The sequence below is a fragment of the Scyliorhinus torazame genome, chromosome 9, assembly GCF_047496885.1.
Source record: "Scyliorhinus torazame isolate Kashiwa2021f chromosome 9, sScyTor2.1, whole genome shotgun sequence".
In the NCBI taxonomy this organism is placed as follows: Eukaryota; Metazoa; Chordata; class Chondrichthyes; order Carcharhiniformes; family Scyliorhinidae; genus Scyliorhinus; species Scyliorhinus torazame.
In genome coordinates, this window is record NC_092715.1 from 161,373,228 (window position 1) to 161,391,503 (window position 18,276).

The 18,276-nt window shown below is 40.9% G+C and overlaps 1 protein-coding gene across 10 annotated transcripts in view; it reads right to left on the minus strand.

The window, feature by feature from the left end:
• The window catches only part of agtpbp1 (ATP/GTP binding carboxypeptidase 1), a 462,243-nt gene that overhangs the window by 292,542 nt on the left and 151,425 nt on the right, over positions 1-18,276 (minus strand). For all 10 annotated transcript variants that reach the window (XM_072516701.1, XM_072516698.1, XM_072516700.1 and 7 more), the window contains 2 exons: positions 6,669-6,736; positions 3,285-3,348 (listed from right to left, as the gene is read on the minus strand). In XM_072516701.1, coding sequence (XP_072372802.1) covers positions 3,285-3,348; positions 6,669-6,736 — 132 coding nt within the window. The remainder of the gene's footprint in view (positions 1-3,284; positions 3,349-6,668; positions 6,737-18,276) is intronic.

Genomic DNA, 18,276 nt, shown 5'->3' on the forward strand with positions numbered 1-18,276 from the left:
GTGTCTAGGATCTAAAACTTATTGAGAGTAAGGCTACACAGTTTAATTTCTAATAATAGTATTATTATAAAATACTCTCAATTGACACATACAGAATAGCAGAGTTAAAAATATAAATTGATTAACAGTCCTTAGTTATCTGTTAACAGTCCTTTGTTATCTGCTAACAAACTAACTTCTCTGAAAGAATGATGTATCTAAACATGGAAAATCCTAAAGTATCTCATATCAATTTCTAATACGTTTTTAAGACGTTTAATAGAAACATACTTATGTAGCCACCTAAAATGGCTGATTCCCTATTAATTTGGCCAAAACCCGATTTAAAATGGCTCACCGAAAAGGCTGATGGGAAAAGCAGCCAACAGGACACAAACGGACAGCTGCAGACAGAATAGCATATTCGGCTCTGGGGAAGTCGGCCCAGATCGATACTCAAGACCATTAGCAGCACATCAACCCAGACATCTGCAGTTTAATCGGCTATCCCCGGGAACAATTGCAACATATTAGCAATTGAATGCCGGGCCAGACCTGTCGCCACCTGCAGTGGCCGAAACAAAGACAGGTGAACGACCACCCCCCGATCGAGGAATCGCCCAGTTATTGGACGTATCGAACCCAGTGATTGGGAACAAGTCCAATCACTTGGGACTCAGGGTCAAGGGCCGCCCCGAGAGGCGGGAAGCCCCTGGGCTCTATAAAGTAAGGGGCCAAGTTCAGATCGCTCTCTCTCTCCCTTCTTCTCCTGCTCGAGACCTTCGCAAGAACATCAACAAAGAAACAGTAAGTTTGACTCCAGCGATCGCTACCCGATAAAGACTCCTAGCCATCGACCTGTATCAGCCTTTTTGAATCCCGCGGGCCAGATCTGATTCGATAAGCCATTCGTTTCCCTGACCTGGTGGGCCTTTCCTAAAGTTAAGTATTGGCCAGTAGTGATAGGTTTCTGTATAGATAGTAGGATTATTGTGTAAGCATTACTTGTTGTATATAATAAATGACCGTTGATTTCAATCTTACCAAGCGGTGTGCTGACTTATTAATCATAACTCGAGCTTGAACCACGTGGCGGTATCAGAAAGATACCTGGCGACTCGTGAGCCAAGGTGACATAATCAGAGCTAATAAACTAAGGCTAATAAGAGCAATACTTACAAAAACCACTTGGTCTATGTTTGACGAGGTAAGCTGTAGAACAGAGCTTTGATCCACTCCAGCAGGAGGGAGCGAGTGAGATACCAATTCTACCAAAATGCCCCTCTTTTTATATATAATTTCTCCTATTTTGTGTAGAGTTATCTCTTGATGTTTAGCTAATTTCCGATAGCCAAATGGTCAGGTTTCTTGTCTTATCAACAATATATGCTTTAATAATCTGTGTCTGTTTGCATGTCAGGTGTCTATATATGGTCGGGCAGGGAGTTGTTTGAGAGATTTTCTACCTGTCTATTTTCAATATGTCAAGTTTCAGACAGACACTATTCCGAATGGTTTGATCTTAAGTGTCAAAAGTTATATAGCTAAGGAAGGAATTTGTTAATTTAATTTTGGTTGCTATCTCAGAATGTCCTTCCCATGGTCTAGGTTTTGGTTATAATTGCAGGAAGGTAATTTAAAGAATTTATGGGCTGTCAATTCAAGGATCTTCCTCATCCCACATTTGTCTGGAATGGCTTAATGATCCTTGGGGTTAGCTAATGTTTCTTGTAGCAAATGGTGATTTTTGAAAGATCTTTTATTCCACTTTGAATTAAAATACTTGATGTATTAATTTCTGCTGCTTATACTTGTCCTTATTCTAAACCAAATTCTGCGGCGAGCGTGATCTCCATCACATCTCAGGTGCTCCTGAACTTTTAGCAAGCAGGACAGGTTTGAACAAATACAAATGAGTTATTTTATCTACGGTACATGTTGTTTCTTTCATGCTTATTCCAATACTTGCCAAAAAAAAAGTGTTCACACTTAAATTAAGATAAGCTAAAGTATACATGCACTGTGTAAATCTCTAGTAAAGCAAATATTTTTGAAAAATAACTGGTTTATGAAATTTCAACCATGAATCTACCAAACGTAGCAGATTATAAGCAAGGAATTATATATTTAAGCTTCCTCATGTTCATAAACAAAAGAAAGTTTGTAGCTTCTTTTGATAATCTGAATTATTAATAATTTTAAGTTATTTTTATTGCCCCATTCTCCTTATTCTTACTCATCTATTCTACTACTTCCCACCCAATGCTTTGTTTCTGAGACTAAGGAACTTGAAACTGCATCCCCATATTAATCAGATGTCAATATATCTTAAATTACCATACTTCACATCTTCTCATTGTTATCCATTAGAAATAGCTCGCTGAATGGCCACAGGCATGGCTATGACAATGTCAATCTAGCCACATGCACTATTTTTGTAGAAACACCTTGTACACAGAACAGGCAAATCTACTTCAGAAGTTCATGAAACAAAACATGTACTACGATTCACTGCCAAATTTTAATAATGTATTTTCACCAAAGTTTGGAATTCCGGGGTGAGTTTATCAGACACAGCAGACCTTAGTGCTGCTTCTAAGTTTTTGTTCAGCAGTTATGAGCAATACTTTGACAAGCAGAACAAGATACAATAGACCCTCTGCTTCTCTCCTTTTATGATGTGGAGATGTCAGCGCTGGACTGGGGTGGGCACAGTAAGAAGTCTCATAACACCAGGTTAAAGTGCTGGGTTTGACATTTTCACTCCTGTTACACATCCATCATTTAACAGGTAGCCAATAGGCACTGGCCAAGAAAGCAAAGCACATACAATAATAAAAAAGCACTTACAACTCTGCTTTTTGTCATACCATTTTACTAACAAATGCATAAGAATGTTAAACATATCTATATAACCACGTGAATAACTTGGGATCACGTGCATAGTTTTGATTACTCTTTTTTTATTTAAGAGTCTAAAATACAATTAGCTACATCTGGATTCCCAATTAGCCACATGTGACTGGCTGGCAGCTAAAATACTTGACAATGCTGTCTTAAAGAACCATCAATAGCCTGATCCAATTGTATCTTCATCTGCTACCCACTGCTACAGTGGGGAAGCAGTATGGTCTACAAAGTCACCATTAGTAACATCACAAGCCTTATGTTTGTGCTTTTTTGTTTTGCTCGTTTTCCTTCATACTTTCAAACTGTAGCTATAAGTGAAACCATGGAAGATGGGGAAGAAGAAAGTGCCTCTAAATTAAGAGCAATTAAACAAAACAAATTCTGTTCAAACTCACCCACTGAAACCAGTTCATTAAGTATGTTGAGGATATTCAGTGTAGTCTGTAGATCATGAATGGTCTGAAAAAAGACAATTTATTTTTCTTCATCATTAGTCAAAGGAATCTTACTGTGCTTGAGCAGTAAACCAGTTTTCGGAAAAATGCTATGACACCTATCACAGTCAAGACATAATTTAATTTCACCGGAGTGTGGCGACTAAGAGATTTTCACAGTAACTTCATTGCAGTGTTAATGTAAGCCTACTTGTGACAATAATCAAGATTATTATGGCCCCTCCAGAAAGTACCAATTTCATATCAAAAAGAGGAATTTTAAATATATTTTATAATTCAATTCTACTTTGTGGAGAACTGCTTCAATTGGATCACCCACCCGGTTGTCTATGCCACAGTATTCAACTCACAAAAGCTGAACATCTAGGTTGACAGCATAAATGTATTTTAATTATACTTTATAATTTGTCCCTATTCACCTGCGTGCAAAATAGAAACATTGGTATCACAAAAATAGCACTGGAGAAATTAAAACCATATATAAATTAGGCAATGATTAAGGTAAGTAATTTGTCGTACTAGGATGCACCACAACAAATCCTTACATTTACCATAAGGTAATATCCACCTGAAGCAGCACGGTGGCACAGTGGTTAGCACTGCTGTCTCACAGCGCCAGGGACCTGGGTTTGATTCTGACCTCGGGTGGCTGTGTGGAGTTTGCACATTCTCCCAGTATCTGCATGAGTTTCCTCCCACAGTACAAAGATATGCAGGTTAGGTGGATTGGCCAAGGTAAATTGAACCTCAGTTTCCAGTTAGGTGGGGTTACGGAGATCCGGGGTTGGGGGGCTAGGCAGGGTGTTCTTTCAGAGGGGCGATTGGCCACAATCTGCACTGTAGAGATTCTATGTGGTACAATTTGCTGGGCAAGTGCCATAATTCTGTATAAAAAAAGCATCCAGAGGCAGTAACATTAATGGTTCCGAGTTGATCAGAAATACAACTAATCACTCACCAGAACCAACTGTCCAACAATTATCTATGTGCAATTATCACAGATTCTGTACCTTAACAAACGTTCTCTATAAAGTGAAATAGCAGTGCAACCAAACGTTTTGAAACCCCGAGGTCAATTTTCCAAGATGTGCTCACAGTGCATTATTGAATAAGGTTCTACTTCAAACAATCAATTTCCATTTCTATTTTGCATTCACTTTTCAGGAGTTAGTTTTCACTCATTCTGTTAACTTCACAGCAGCATGTCTGATACCGATTCCAAGTAATACAAAGTACAGAGTAATAACCAATTATGAGTAATACAAAGTACATCGCACACCATAATTTGATTAATTTAAAAGTTAGTTTCTAGGGAAATATAAATTACAGAACAATGGAGAAAGAGCGAGTAGGATTAATTGAAATCTAGACTAAAGAGCCAGCACAAACATAATGGGCCAAAAGGCCTCCTTCTGTGCTGTATTATTTTAATGATTCTACCATCAACTGTTTTATGCTTAATGTCTCTCCATACTTGAGACATCTAATTGAAATGTCTCTTAACCCATTCCTTAACACCCCTTGGAGGTGACACAGTTTTTCCACGGCTTTCACACCAGTGGGCTGAAACTGGGTCTAAATTCTGTCCAATGTGTGTACACATATTATTCACTCTCAATCAGAGAATACTGAAGTTGCACTTTGCACCGCATGCTACATTTTGAAGAACAAGTAGATGTACATACTTTTCCTTTTTGAGGGAGCTAAGAGACTTTTGATCTCAATTCCAGTTCTTTATCGAAGTATAGTTCCAGGTCCAGTTGATCCTGACTTGACCACTCTGAAGAGCTTGTCGTATGTGGAACGGTTGAGGACTCTGGGTTTGTACTCGTTCAAGTTTAGAAGGATGAGGGGGGAATCTTATTGAAACTTACAGGGTACTGCGAGGTCTGGATACAGTGGACGTGGAGAAGATGTTTCCACTTGTAGGAAAAACTAAAACCAGAGGACACAATCTCAGACTAAAGGGACGATCCTTTAAAGCAGAGATGAGGAGGAATTTCTTCAGCAAGAGGGTGGTGAATTTGTGGAACTCTTTACCGCAGAAGGCTGTGGAGGCCAAATCACTGAGTGTCTTCAAGATAGAGATAGATAGGTTCTTGATGAATAAGGGGATCAGGGGTTATGGGGTGAAAGCAGGAGAATGGGGATGAGAAAATATCAGCCATGATTGAATGGCGGAGCGGACTCAATGGGCCGAATGGCCTAATTCTGCTCCTTGGTCTTTTGGTCTTAAGATTAAATTAGAAGGGCTGCTTCTTATTCTGATATACGCCACTCAGTCAGGCCCGCAGTGTGGTGCATGTGCATGTACTGAAAGCTACAAATGTTAATATACAAGATCCTGTTCTTTGCAGACAGAAATTGTCCTAATGAGTGCAAGTTGAAAAGCTTCAGCAAAAATTCTCTCTTTTTTTCAGCAATATTGCAAGTTCTGTATTACCATATGTCTAAACTGGAATAAGTGAGGAAGGCAGCTATTCTGAGGATTTCAGGTTAATTCTTAAGAAAATGGATTATTCCAAACAAGATCCTTCCAATTTACATGATAAAGGAACCTTGAAAATAGTGTCCTTCATTTCTAATCTGTAGTAAACAAAGGAATGGTTAGAATCACTTGAAGGCTGAGACAAAACTTGCTGAACCCAAAGGGAGTATTTGGGCAATCAATTATTTTCAATAGATATAAAATGGCTGTACCTATTCGCAGATATTACACAATTAAATATCCCAAATGAATTGTTTCATACAGTAAAACATGATGGTTCATCAGGGACTTTGCTGATCTTTCCATGAGCAATGAAGGTACTATTGTACAATGCACCATTTTTTCCTATATGTGTCAGATAGTCATCTAGCTAAAATCCCCCAAGGAAACCAAAATGATCTTGTTAGCAAACAAAATGTATTTTCAGGTTCCCAGAGCAGTGCTCTGTTCCAGTATGCCATGGCCCGAAGAACCTTTTTTGAATTCCCCTTTCAATTAAACAGCATGGGAAAGATGTGGGTTAAGCAGCAATACTTGCATATGAGAGAGCAGCATTATTATTCTAAATAAATATCTTTTTAAATGTGTTAGGTCAAAATATTTTTCTTTTTCAATAATGGAAATTACAAAACCTTTTTTCTGAAATCCTCCAAAACTTGCAATTTAATGAATAGCATCCCACATGCTTACAATATCACTAAGAATGTGTGTGCACAGCTCTTTAGGATGAAGGAAAATAAGTTACGGAGAATAGATTATTTCAGCAAAAGATTCCTATGATTCCAAGCATTAACCATGGTATTAGGAGGAAATGATAAGAAAAAAATGCCCTTTACCTCAAGTGTTGACAATATTATTTCCAATCCAGTTGAACCCTTGGCTGTTATATCTTTCTTCGTTCTTTCTGGAAATTCAAATCAATCGTTAAACAATGCAAGATAATTGGTAATATCACTAATAATAGCGGTTCGTAAACAAAAGCATTTGCTCCGAAAACAAATGCACAAGTACATGAGAATTAGTTTCTATGTTAAATGGACCAGATTTAAATTGTTTCATACAATAATTTATTGTTGATGAGCTTAATTGCAAAATAATTTCTTCAAGCTAACAAAATATCAACATCAGAAATAAAATATGATCTCAAAAGCAGTAGCTGCAGTTTTGCTTCAAAAGTAACAAATTCTAATATCCAGTTTTTCTCACTTGCCTTTGCTGTGAATGCAATTATTGTTCTTTAAAAAAGAGGAACATTACTTTATTCCTGGTCTATAAACAAACAGTTGAGCAGGCATAATCTAGATTCGGGATTACTGTGAATACAAGCTAGATTGATCAGATATTGAAGAATGAAAAAGCATTAACTTGAAAAACATCATAATTGGTAATCAAAAAACTATATAAGCCCAGATTGTATATTAAGTGAGATCATCAGCATTCACCATTATTATGCAATAAATTGGCTGCAATTTCTGGCAAACACAGATGCTCAGCTAAGTGAGGGAATCCGGAAGTCACTGTATGATTTATCCGACAGATATACAAGCTTTGCCACACCGGTATCTCTCCGATAGAATTGGCATTAAAATAAAAGCAAGGACACGAATTTGCTGTACTTAACCATTAGATATCTAATGAACACAGCAGAAAAGGTAAGGGCTTGCCCATTCAAGCACAAGTAAACATTTACTGGAGTGAAAGGTCTTAATTATTCCTCTGGCACTGAAAATTAATTGCAAGTGGGATGTCTCACTTCAGATTTTAATAGATGTTTTTAAAAAGTTAAAATAACCTTTAAAGTATTTCCTCAATTCCTGTACGTCTCTTTATATCCCATATTCCCTTCCCCCTCACTTTCCTTCACATTTTACAGAAATATTCAAGCTTACACGTCCCAATTCGAAACCTGCATGACTCTGATAATCCGATTTAGATCAGTGGGCTAGACAGTTGGTTTGTGATGCAGAATAAGGCCAGCAGTGCAGGTTCAATTTCCGTACTTGCTGAAGTTATTCATGAAGGCCTCCCTTCTCAACCTTGCCTCTTGCCTGAGGTGTGGTGATCCTCAGGTTAAACCACCACCTCAAAGGGAAAAGCAGCCTATGGTCATCTGGGACTATGGCGACTTTACCTTACTATTGGTTAAGGATACATGCTGTTGCCTGCCTTCTTCAAACAAGTCCACTATTCCCTGTAAAGGGCACCAGACTGTTTCAGTCAGTTTCTACTCCCAAGTCCATGGAACGTGTGAGTCGTTGTAAACTTTTGCTGCTGACACCAAGTCTGGACTATTGGAAATACACATGAGAGGTGACAGTATTGGTTAAGGAGAGCATGGCAGTGCTTGGAGAAAGAGGATGTCCCAGATGGTTCAAGGACAGAATCTATTTGGTTATTGCTAAGGAACAAAAAGTACAATTGCTTGGCATAGTCAATAGACCACCCCTATATAGAGGAACAAATCTGCAGGAAATTACAGAGAGATGCAAACATTGTAGTATTTTAATATAGTTGTAATGGGCACTTTAGTTACCCAAATATAGACAGAGGGCCGTGACAGTATAAAGGATGGAGAGGGGCAAATGTTGCTAGATTATGTTCAGGAGCATTTTCTACAACAGCATGTGTCCAGTCCAAATAGATAGGATGCCCTGCTAGACCTGGTTCTTGAGCCGGATAAACTGGAACAAAAGGCTGGTGGGGAAACCTGTAGCTGAACAGTGGGATACCTTCACAAATTGGACACAGACTAGGTACATTCCCTCAAAAGGGAAAGGTAGGGCAAACAAATCCAGAGCTGCCTGCATGAATAAGGCGTTCGAAATTAAGAAGAAGAAGAAAAAGCATGCTTATGACAGGTAGAAAATACAATTGAGAACCAAGTGGAATACAGACGATTCAAGGTGGAGGAACGGGCTGTGAATAAGGATATGAGAGCAGCCAAGAGGAATTATGAGGAAAGACTGATAGCCAGCCCAAAGTTTTCTATAGGTATGTAAATAGTAAAAGGAGTTGGGACGATTAGAGACTTAAAAGCAATTTTACACAGAGGCAGGGAGCATGGCTGAGGTATTAAATGAATACTTTGCATCTACTAAGGAGATAGACGCTACCCACGGTGACCAAGGAGGAAATTCACGAGAACGGTTCAAAGTTGATAAGGAGGAGATATTGGATAAATTGTTGGTACTTACATAGAAACATACATAGAAAATAGAAGCAGGAGGAGGCTGTTCGGGCCTTCGAGCCTGATCCGCCATTCATTATGATCATACAGTTCAGTACCCTGATCCCGCGTTCTTAAAATTGATGAAGCACTGGGGCCTGATGAGATGCATCGAAGGATATTGAAAGAAGAGAGTGGAAATTGGAGGGGCACAGGTCATAATTTAGTCTGCCTGAAGATAGGAATGTTGCAGGCATCACACCTTTGTTCAGAAAAAGTTGCAAGGATGAGCCAGCAATTACAGACCAGTCAGTTTAACTTTGGTGGTGGGGAAGCTTCGAGAAACAATTACTTTTGTTAGAATTAATAGTCACATTGAAAAATGTGGGCCGATTAGGAAGAGCTAAAATAGATTTTAAAAGGGAAAATGTGTTCAACTAACTTGGTGGAGTTTTCAGAAGTGGTAACAGAGGGTTAATGGGGGTAATGATGTTGTGGTGCATGTGGACTTTCAAAAATATAATGCCACACAACAGACTTGCGAAAAGTCACAGCTATGGACTAAAAGGGACAGTAGCAGTGTGGAAACAAAATTGGGTGAGTAACAGGAAATAAAGTGTAATGGTCAGTGGATATTTTTCAGGCTGGAGGAAAGTTTGCAATGAAGTTCCCCAGGGATTTATATTTGGACCCTTGCTTTTCCGGATATCTCTTAATGGTCTAGACCTTGGTGCGCAGGGGGCAATTTCAAAGTTGGCAGATGATACAAAATTGGGAAACATGTTAACTTGGAAGACAGTGTAGATCTGCAAAAGGATAGAGACAAGTTGTTGGAGTGAGCAGAAAGGTAGCAGATAAATTTCAATGCCGAGAAGTATGAGGTGATGCATTTTGGTAGGGAGAACGTGGACTGGCAATATAAAATAAGAGATACAACATTAAAGAGATTTGGATGTGTGTGTGCATAAATCACTGAAGGTGACAGGACATGTGGAGAAAGCAATTAGTAAAGCATATAGTAAGTATCCTGGGCTTTATTAAGAGGAGCAAGTACACGAGCAAGGAAGTTATGTTAAACTTGTACAAAAAAACTGTTTTCGACTCAATTGGAGTATGGTGTCCAGTTCCGGCACCACATTTTAGGAAAACAGTGAAGTCATTAGAATGATTTGAAATACTTCAGTCATGTAGATAGATTGGAGAAGTTGGAATTGTTTTCCTTGGAGAAGAGATGGTTAAGAGGATTTTTGTTTTAAAAAAGAGGTATTCAAAATCATGAGGAGGCTGGACAGAATAGAGAGTGAGAAACTGTTTCCACTCGTAAAAGGATCAAGAGTAAGAGAGCACAGATTTAAAGTGATTTGCAAAAGAAGCAAATGCAATGTGAAAAAAAGCTTTTCCACACAACAAATGGTTTGGGTCGGGAATTACTGCCTGGGAGAGTGGTGGAACTAGGTTCAATCAAGACATTCAAGAAGGCAATAGGTGGTTATCTGAATAGAAACAATGTGCATGGGTATGAGGAAAATGCAGAAGAATGGCATGGAGCCATAATGCTCATTTGGAGGACTTTTGGTGAAAATCCAAGCGGAGGTCACACGTGGGGAAGCTCCTACTTGAAGTTTTGGTATTTTTGAACTTTATGCCCAATCCCAGGGGCAATTTTTGAATAAATCGGCGTAGGAAAATATTGTGATGTCAAAGGCCCAGAAGAAGAACGGCGGGGTCAGCACAGTAGCATAGTGGTTAACACAGTTGCTTCACAGCTCCAAGGTCCCAGGTTCGATTCCCAGCTGGGTCACTGTCTGCGTCTCCTCGTGTCTACGTGGGTTTCCTCTGGGTGCTCCGGTTTCCTCCCACAGTCCAAAGATGTGCGGGTTAGGTGTCCAAAAAATGTTAAGTGGGGGTTACGGGGATAGGGATAAATACGTGGGCTTCAGTAGGGTCCTCTTTGTAAGGGCCGGTGTAGACTCGATGGGCCGAATGGCCTCCTTCTGCACTGTAAATTCTGTGATTCTATGAAAGAAGGGGGCAAATAAAAATCTGTCGAGTGAGTCGATGTCTCGGGCGGAAAAAAAGGTGGCGGAAGGAGCACAATGCGGCGCAGCTCCCCTCACATTGGATTCTCTGATCAAAGTGATGGCTGGAGAATTTGAAAGTTTGTTCACCAAGCGAAGGAGGTGATGCGAAGGGAAATGAGGCTGTGATGAAAACGTGGGTGGAGGAGGCGATGGCCCCGGTGAATGCGGCCGAGATAAGAGAGCAAGGAGAGAAATTGAAAGGGATGGAAGAGGCTTGTCGCAGCACAGTGACCAGATCAAGGCGAGGAGTTGCGGAGGGTGGTGGAGGCTAATAAAGCACTCAATGCTAAGGTGAAGGACCTGGAGAACAGGTCAAAGAGGCAAAATCCTGGGTCTGCCAGAGGAGGGCCCGAAGCAGACCGAATACCTCACAAAGATACTGGCGGAGTTGATGGGGGAGGGAGAAGAACTCTTCTGATAAGAGCTGGACAGACACATCGGTCGCTAAGGCCGAAGCCGAAAGCGGATGAGCTGCCAAGAGCAGTTATACTTCGCTTCCACAAGTATCGTACCAAGGAAAAGGTCCTAAACTGGGCAAGCAAAGGTGAGGGGTGAAATGGGAAGTTGTTGGTATATGAATTTACCAAGATTTGACGATGGATTTGGCGAAAAGGCGGGCAGCTTTCGGACAGGTGAAGGCGGCACTCTACAGCAAAGGCGTGCGGTTTGGAGTGGTCTAACCCGCGTGGTCTAACCCGCGAAGTTGAGGTTGACTTACAATGGTGGAGGTGGCGGAGACCTTTGTGGGTTATTTTTGTTCCTGGAATTGGGCTGTGGAAGAGGGAATTGGAAGAGCTTGAAGGCTACCGGGTGTCACGGTAGTACAGTGGTTAGCACTGTTGCTTCACAGCGTCATGGTCCCAGGGTCGATTCCCGGCTTGGGTCACTGCCTGTCCGGAGTCTGCATGTTCTCCCAGTGTCTGCGTGGGTTTTCTCCGGTTTCCTCCATCCAGTCCCTAACGCCGTGCTGTTCGGTAATTTATACATTCTGAATTCTCCTTCTGTGTACCCGAACAGGCGCCGGAACATGGTGACTGGATGCTTTTCACAGTAACTTCATTGCAGTGTTAATGTAAGCCTACAATAAAGATTCTTATTATTATGTAGTGATGCTGCAGGAGACACATCTGAGGGTGAAAGATCAGGTGAGGCTTAGGAGAATTTGGGTGAGTCAGGTATTCCACTCGGGGTTTGACAGTAGGGCCCAGAGTGTGGCAGTACAGGTAGGCAAGAGGGTACGGTTTCAGATGGAGTCGGAGGTGGCGGACGAGGGGGACAGGTACATAGTAGTGATGGGTGCACTGGAGGGTAGGCTGGTGGCATTAGTAAGCGCATATGGTCCCACCCAGCTGGGATGATACGGGGTTTGCAAAAAAGATGATCAGTGCTATCCAGGATACGGATACCCATGAGCTGATAGGAGGAGATTTGAATATGGTGTTGGATCCAAAGATGGACAAAATTGGGAAACTTTCAAACATAAACAAAGGGATACTAAAAAAGTAATAAAAGGAGCCAAGGTAAATTACGGAAAAAAAACTAGCACAGAACAGCGACAAGTATAGCAAAAGCTTCTAAAGGTACATAAAAGGGAAAAGAGTCACTAAGGTGAATGCTGACCCCTTGGAAGATGAAACTGGTGAGTTAATAGTGGGGAACACAGAAATGGCAAAGAGGCTAAATCAATACTTTGCCTCAGTTTTCACAGTGGAGGACACTAGTACCATTCCTATCGGAACAGGCAATTCAGAGGTAATAGAAAGGGTGGAACTTGGAACAATCAGCATAAATAGGGAAACAATACTAAACAAACACTTGGGATTGGGGGCAGATAGGTCCCGTGGACCTGATGGCCTACAATCCTAGGGTGCTAAAGGAAGTGGCAGCAGAGATAGTGAATACATTGGTTATAATATTCCAAAATTCCATGGACACCGAGTGGATTGGAAAGATGCTAATGTAACATCCTTATTTAAAAAGGGAGGGAGTCAGAATGTGGGAAATTACAGACCAGTTAGTTTAATATCTGTTGTTGGAAAATGGTTAGAATCAATTATCAAGGACATAATATCAGGACATTTGGAAAGTCAAAGTGCTATCTATCAGAGTCAGCATGGTTTTATGAAGGGCAAATCATGTTTGACTAATTTGCTTGAGCAAAGTGGATAATGGGGATCCTGCAGATGTAATATATCTGGACTTTCGGAAGATGTTTGATAAGGTGCCGCACAGAAGGTTCATTCACATGGGATTAGGGGTAACTTATTAGCTTGGATAAAAGACTGGCTGACGTACAGGAGAGAGTCGGAACAAATGGGTCTTTTTCTGGATGGCAAGATGTAACTAGTGGGGTGCTACAGGGTTTGGTCCTTGGGCCCCAGCTATTTACAATCTATATTAATGACTTGGATACAGGGATTGAAGGTTCTATAGCCAAATTCGCAGATGACACAAAAATAGGTGAGACAGTAAGTTGCAGTGAGGAAATAAGAACCTTACAAATGGATAGGTTATAGATAGGTTAGGAGAGTGGGCCAAAATGTGGCAGATGGGAGTTTAACATAGCTAAGTGTGAGGCCGTTCATTTTGGTCGAAAAAATGGAAAGGCTACTTATTATCTAAATGGGGAGAGATTTTGGGGTGCTCCGATGCAGAGGGGTCTGGGTGTCCTCGGCATGAGTCTAAGAAAACGAGCATGCAGATGCAGCAGATAATAAGGAAAGCAAATGGAATTCTGGCAGCTATAGCAAAGAAAATTGAGTATAAAGGTAAGGAGGTTGTTGCAACTATACAAGGCATTGGTAAGACTGCACCTGGAATACTGTGCACAGTTTTGGTCCCCTTATTTGAGGAAAGATGTAGCAGCATTGGAGACAGTTCAGAGGAGGTTCACTAGATTGATTCCAGAGATGAGGGGTTTGTCATATGAAGTTTAGGCCTATACTCTCTTGAGTTTAGAAGAGTGAAGGGAGATCAAATTGAGGTATAGAAGATGCTAAATGGTATCGATAAAGTAGACATGGAGCTTTTGCTTCCTCTTGTGGGGCATTCTAAAAAGAGAGGTCATAGTCTTAGAATAAGAGGTAGAAAATTTAAAACAGATTTGAGGAGAAACTACTTCTCCCAAAGGGTTGTGAATCTGTGGAATTTGCTACCCCAGAGTGCGGTGGATGCAGGGACAGTGAGTAAATTTGAGGAGTGAGACATATTTTTAAATTTGTAATGGGTTGAAGGGTTATGGAGAACGGGATGACGGTGGAGTTGAGGCCAGGATGGGATCAGCCATGATCAGTGAAGGTGTTAGGCTCGGGAACTAAATTGCCTACTCCTGCTCCAAGGACGTGTGTTCTAGTGAGGAGATGCTCTGGCTAATTTCGCAATCGAGCTCTTGGTCTGTAGCATTGTAGGTAGCCGATGAGGAGCATATCACTGTAATGTGAGGCGCTATGGAGGGCGAATGCCTCGACTTCTTGTGCAAGATTATGGCGGATACCGCTGAAGGTAGTGTATAGGGCACACCTCACTAAATCAAGGATGAGCCGGCTGTTCGAGGGGGGTGGAGGATACCTGTGAGCGGTGTGGGAGTGGCCTTGCGGATCACGTTCACATGTTTTGGTCCTGCCCGAAACTAGAACATTTTTGGAGGTCGGTATTCAGGACAATTTCAGGGGTCTTGCGTGTGGATGTGAACCCAGGCACCCTAGAAGCCATATTCGGGCTGTCGGACCAGCTCGAGCTGTAGGCGGGCGCAGGGCCAGATGTCTTAGCCTTCGTCTTGTTGATCGCTCGAAGGCGGATTTTTGGGGTTGGAGGTCAGCCGCTCCACCTTGCGCCTTGGTGTGGCAGGGGAATTTACTGGAGTTCTTGACCCTAGAGAAGGTAAAGTTCGAACGGAGGGGGATTAAGGAGGGTTTCTACAATTATTGGGGTTTGTTTATTATGCATTTTGGGGAATTGGTTACCTTTGACTGTTGGTGGGGGTGGGATGTCTTGGATGTTTGTTTGGGGCTGTCTGGGTGTTGTATTGTGAAAATGTTGAAAGTTAGATGAATAAAAATCCTTTTAAAACAAAATAATGCTCATTAAGAAAGCCGGTGCAGACAGGATGAGCCAAATGGCCTCTTTCTGCATCATAACAATTCAGTGATTCTGTAGCTGACTGTTATAGGAATTTAGAATATAGATTCATTAATTTTAGGATGTAGGGCGAGTAGAAACAAATACAGCAAGATGCAACCTTGTTATTTTTAACAAGGAAAACAACTATGTATTGCTCATAACATTAGAGAATTCACTCTTTACATAATAACATGAATGTTTATGCCACACAGTGCACATCAGGGCCAGACATTTACAATGGCTAAATAATTCAATTTCTATTTTTAGTCAATGGTACTCAGATTTGTTCTGGAGCTTTAAGGGAATTGATTTCCACAACTCAATAATTCTGTGAAAATATAAATGAGTGATGCATATTTGGTAATGCATTTTTAAATTATGTTATACATTTAGTAGATGAAAAAATATTTAGTCCTTATACCTCATCACTTATAAAGCCGAGGTACACGTCAGGATGACATGCAAGATACACCTATCAATATATAGTTACCCAACACTGACAGGGGTGGAGCAGAATTAAGTTTAGCTATACTTAGGGAGAGTTCTGTGCTTTGGCAGTCTGGGGTTATGGTCCTAGGTCATGACAGTACAACAGCTGGGCTGCTTGAGTTTGAAAATGCAGGATTCAGTTGTAAGAGTAACTGGATTTTGCGCTCGCCTGATTGAAAAGCCGTGGGGAACACCAGCTGCCCCAAAGCCATTTAATAGCCAACTGGCCCTTAATAGGTTGGAGGCAAGAAAACAGCCTTCTGGTTCAGCGCGTCTGACCCCAGAAAGCCTTCAGCCTCATGCGGTGATGGATCATTTATGAATGGTTGAGGTTCTACCAGGTGCCAAGGTGACAGGCCCACCTGACATGTGGGGTGGGAGGTGGGCAACGAGTGGGGTGGTTTATATATTAGCCACCTCCAGAAGGTTCTAAGACCTGTCCAGGAGGACCAGGTCAAAGAAAATGGAGCACCACATTTGGAGTAAATGTCAATGCTTTATGTAGACCTGTCCAGGAGGACCCTTTCTCATTTTGCCCACACCAGTCCATGATCTGCTGTTTGTCTCACACAGAAGAGGTAGGTCCTTTATTTTGGAACTTGCTATGCGCATTAACTGGCCAACAAACGCACCACAGAAAGTTAGAGCTTATATTTCACACCACAAATATCCTTTTACCAATATGATACATGGCTTCAAAAATCAACCTTTCTGGCCAAAATGAAAACAATTTAAAGCGTTGAGCCTTAATTCTGAATGCAGTACATACCTTCTTACACTATTTAATTTTAAATTATTTTTCTTATTTTCCCTTTTGGCCTTTCTAGTTGTCTTATCCAATCGCTCTTTCTCTTGCTTTCTTTCTATTCTTCTTATTACTTATGATCTTCTGTATCTCATTCTTGAAAATTATTCTAATTCACCCTCTTCCCCAGTCCGTTTCATTCCCTTGTTTCACTCCCCATTCTTAGGTCCGGCTGGTTAAGGAAATATACTGTTATCCCTGTCATGCATCAAGATTCCAAATGCCAAGTTGCTCTCTGTGTGGCATTATCAGCTTACATTTCCAGCAAGCTATGGGCACAAATAATATTTGCGTTGAAAGCTGAGGGAAAATGTCCAACTAACAACTCAAGGCACAAGATGCCTCATTCCAATAAGATTTGGTCTTTAACCCAAGAGTTTACCTACTTCAAGGTTTAACTGTTATATTAACACGAATCAAACACTTTAATAAAGTGGAAAAAATTAGAGCTAAATATTGGAGTACAGAGGAACTTAAATATAGGAACTTTCCATGAAGGAAATTAGCATCTGTCAACAGTTCATTTTCTTCCTCCAATTGCTAGAACTAGGGCAACAGATCAGCTATAACTGCATCACCCTCTGTTTGTTATATGGATTAGTTTTAGTATCTCTGGACTACATAAAATTAACTGATTTTCAAGCTCGCAACACATTAAAATCTATTGTGCATCTATAACTTGAATGCAACTTTGTCGCCCCAGTACGTTTAAAAAAAACCTGTTCAAAATATTGATATTTTAAGAGCTACAAAACATCAGCAATAAAATGGTTATTTTCACTGGTCTGGCACTGAAATTACTCCCTTCAAATACAGTATTCAAATTTTTCTTAGAAGGTAGTGATCCACCTTCTTGAATTAAATAATGGTGGAGTTGCACCCACGATGTTGTTAGGGAGAAAGATCAAAGATTTTAACCCAGCTACAGTTAAAGTCAGATTACATATTTTCAAGTCAGTTTGGTTGTGACTTGAAGGGGAACTTGCGATGATGAATTCCCATATAAGAACATAAGAACTAGGAACAGGAGTAGGCCATCTGGCCCCTCGAGCCTGCTCCGCCATTCAATGAGATCATGGCTGATCTTTGTGGACTCAGCTCCACTCTCCAGCCCGTACACCATATCCCATAAGAGCATAAGAACATAAGTCTGCTGCCCTTGTTCTTCCAGGTGGTAGAGGCCGAGAGTTTGGAAGATTCTGTCAAAGGAGAGTTGCTGCAGTAAAGTACATGTTGTAAATGGTACATACTACTGGTACTGTGTCAGGGATGGAGGGAGTGAGTATTTAAGGGTTGTCGATCAAGAATGCTGCTTTGCTTTGGTAGTGTGAAGCTTTGAGTATTATTGGAGATGCACTCATCCAGCCAAGTGGAATATATTCCATCACACTCCTCGTAGACAGACTTTGGAGAGTCAGAAGATGAGTTAAACGCCTCAGAATGCCTAGCTTCTGACCTGGTCATGCTGCCACAGTTAAGGTTTTGTCAATGCTAATCTACAGGATATTGATGGCAGTAGATTCAGTGATGGCAATGCGTTGCGTACACTAATCCAGAAACATTACTCAAGTCCAAGTTAGTATGGTACTTTGCATTTATCTTGGAGTACCAGGATCGGTGTCGAACAGATACATCTTGGCACAGGTATACAGAAGCTAATATCTTGAAAATGTCAACATTTCCCAAATCCATGTTCATTTATTCTGCAAATCCACATTTGAAACTCAAATCTAGAGAACTTGAATAACTCTGGTTGTGACCGTGATGTACTATCCTTCCTCCTG